The following is a 2,753-nucleotide window of genomic DNA, read 5'->3' on the forward strand; positions in this document are numbered from 1 at the left end:
GGGCGGGGCAGAGTGGTGGCTCGTAGCTCTGGACCAGAGAGACGCTCCCAGCCCTCCGCTCAACGAGCTGAGGCCTTCTAGACTGACATCCGTGCCATTGGTGTGGAAGTCATTGTCTCCCTGCAGGTCCACAAAGGTCCCAGTTCGCAGGGTGATGTGGGTCTCGATCTCCTCTCTCGCTCGGTCCACGTTCTCCGGCATCCCGGTCACCTCGAACACCGGATCTTTCTCTCGGCTCGGGGTCACGATGTAGGTATGAGTCTGCTGCTGGATGCGCTTGATGGTTGCTCCCTTTGGTCCGACAACCAAACCCACGACTCTGTAGGGCACTCTGACCTGGAGCAACGACAGGGGACAAGGTTAGAACCCAAGTACTACTCTGCAGTAGGGGTGGGCGTATCGATTCAAGTACTCGATACTATAGATACCAAGATGGTATTTGGTATCGAATCGATACCATCGTAATGGAATTGATGCTTTGCTTTGTTGTTTTTTCTCTCTCCCTTCAGCAGTGGTGAGAGAAATGAAGAAAGCGTGAAGCCGTCTGCCATTTAGCACTGGGGGTCTCCTCCCTGTCAATGTGTCTCCCTCTTACAATAGTGTTACTGCAGGAGTGACTCTTTCAACAATAGGTGATAATCAGGGCACTAACGGTAAGCTAATGGTCCACTTTTGCATGTCAACACAGTTTTGATCATAGTCAAACTTGTTTGTCAACATGTGAAGGCACCAAGGCACTGATGAAGCTGAAGAACTTTCTTGGAGGAGAGATGAAAACGTTTTTTAAAGAACTCTTGTGACTGTATTCAACTTTTTTTTAGATCATACATGGTCTTACAGCATAATTCTTCAAGGAAAATTCATACATGTCAAGTTGTACGGAGTGTCCATAATTTACACAGACTTTCCATCATTTTGCAGGTATATGGATGTATAGAGAAAACTCACTGATTTTTTTCAAGTTTAATGGATTTTTTCAAAACCTCAGTTTCAAATTTATTTAACATGTCAGAGCCTGTAGGATGTAAAACAAAACAAAACAAAAAAAACAATAATATCAAATGACCGTCTTCTAACCTGTTCTGCTGCTAGTAATGAGACTAGTAATAAGTTATGCATTTCCTCAATTCTCCCTTCCTCCTGCGTGCTTTGCAGCAGGAGCTGTCATCTTCGCGGCCGACAGCCCCGCCCCCCAGTATCAGAATCGATATCAAAATAAGCGATTCTACCACAGTATTTACTTGGTAGAGGATCGATACCAAAATTCCCAGTATTGCCCACCCCTACTCTGTAAAGATTCAACATTTACCACCTTCTTTACAACCGTACATATCCAAACCTGTTTCTGTACCTGAATGGTGGTCTGTCCGGGCAGGTGAGGTGGTCCGGGTAGGGAGCCTCCTCCTCCAGGACCTCCGGCTTTGCAGCGGGATGCCCGGATCATGGAGAAATGCTCGGCTGCAGATACGATTTCACGTTTGGCCATTTCAACATCCTCCCTTCGTCCGGTAACAATAAACACTGGGTCCTCCCCTCTGACTGGAGTCTTGATGTAGGTGTTTGTTTTCGCACGCAGAGCCTTGATCTTACAACCTGAGAGATTCAGAGGGAGAAAAACACTAATTTATTTATATTACAAGAAAAATGTCAAACTGCATGTTTATTAGGTTTAAAATGTTAATTTCCTTAAACTAATATAGGTCTAATTGAGTTTATATAAACATTTTCTTTTACTTCTGAGATTTGTTAATCAACTAATAATTATCTGAGTACATTTTACAAAAACATTTCTACGCATTAAGATTTTTAAAAAGTCATCTATCTCCTGTATTCCCCAATTTATACCTAGTTTTCTTCTGTTATGGTTTAATGGTTACAGATGTTTATCCCCAGTTGTTTTACTTCTAATATCCTAGCATCTGCTTTTCCATAAGCATACATTAGGATTTACGTCATGGACTTCGCAGCAAAGCCAAAGACCGCAGCATGGTTTTTGGGCACATTCTTGGTTTGAGCCAAACGAAAAAGAGAAGACCAGTGGCCTGAAGAAAGTGATTTGTCAGGTTTGAAGAAAAGAAAAAAAAAAGAGGAAAAAGGAAAAAAAAAGGAAAGGAAGTCTGAGGAGGCAGTAAAACTGATTTTATGTTCCAAGTAAAACAGAACTAATAATAACAGGCGAACAAGTTGTGTTACTATTTCACAATAAGAGCCCCACTACAGAGGATTTATTAAAGCTTTATAAATAGGTTATTCATGAGACATCACCTGAAGACATTCTTTTATAAAAGAGACTTTTAGCTAATTGTTGGCTTGTTGATGCATATTCTATTCCCTGTTTTAATTATACAATATTTTTATATGCTTTTATATGTATGGGATGTTAATATGCATTTTGGTGTCTGTTCTTAAAATGTTCTTGCTTTTATTGTGAAACAATTTTTCTTGGCAATAAATCTTATATCACTGGAAAGCCTGTTAATTTCACTTTTAAATGGTGTCACTTTTGTAAGGAACATGCATTTGTGGAATGAGCAGTAGAGCTGAGTACGTGGGTTGCACACAAGAAAGTTTTCATAAATCTCCTCACTATTAACAGCAAACAGCAATTTTGAGCTTTTGGTACCTCCAGATGCTGCCAATCAGATTCCCTCTATAACCGTGGTTCCCAAACTTTTTATCTTCTGACCCACAAAATATCCATGGCAAAAACTTGTGACCCCAAATATTACTGGTCTGAGTACATGAACTTTGTT

The 2,753-nt window shown here is 40.8% G+C and overlaps 1 protein-coding gene across 1 annotated transcript in view; it reads right to left on the bottom strand.

The window, feature by feature from the left end:
* Nucleotides 1-2,753, bottom strand: part of LOC106522553 (RNA-binding protein MEX3B) — a 10,978-nt gene that overhangs the window by 4,754 nt on the left and 3,471 nt on the right. Inside the window, exons 3-4 of the mRNA XM_014015596.1 lie at nt 1,352-1,593; nt 5-336 (exon numbers count right to left, since the gene is read on the bottom strand). Coding sequence (XP_013871050.1) covers nt 5-336; nt 1,352-1,593 — 574 coding nt within the window. The remainder of the gene's footprint in view (nt 1-4; nt 337-1,351; nt 1,594-2,753) is intronic.

This window comes from Austrofundulus limnaeus, unplaced genomic scaffold, assembly GCF_001266775.1.
Source record: "Austrofundulus limnaeus strain Quisiro unplaced genomic scaffold, Austrofundulus_limnaeus-1.0 Scaffold3, whole genome shotgun sequence".
Classification (NCBI taxonomy): Eukaryota; Metazoa; Chordata; class Actinopteri; order Cyprinodontiformes; family Rivulidae; genus Austrofundulus; species Austrofundulus limnaeus.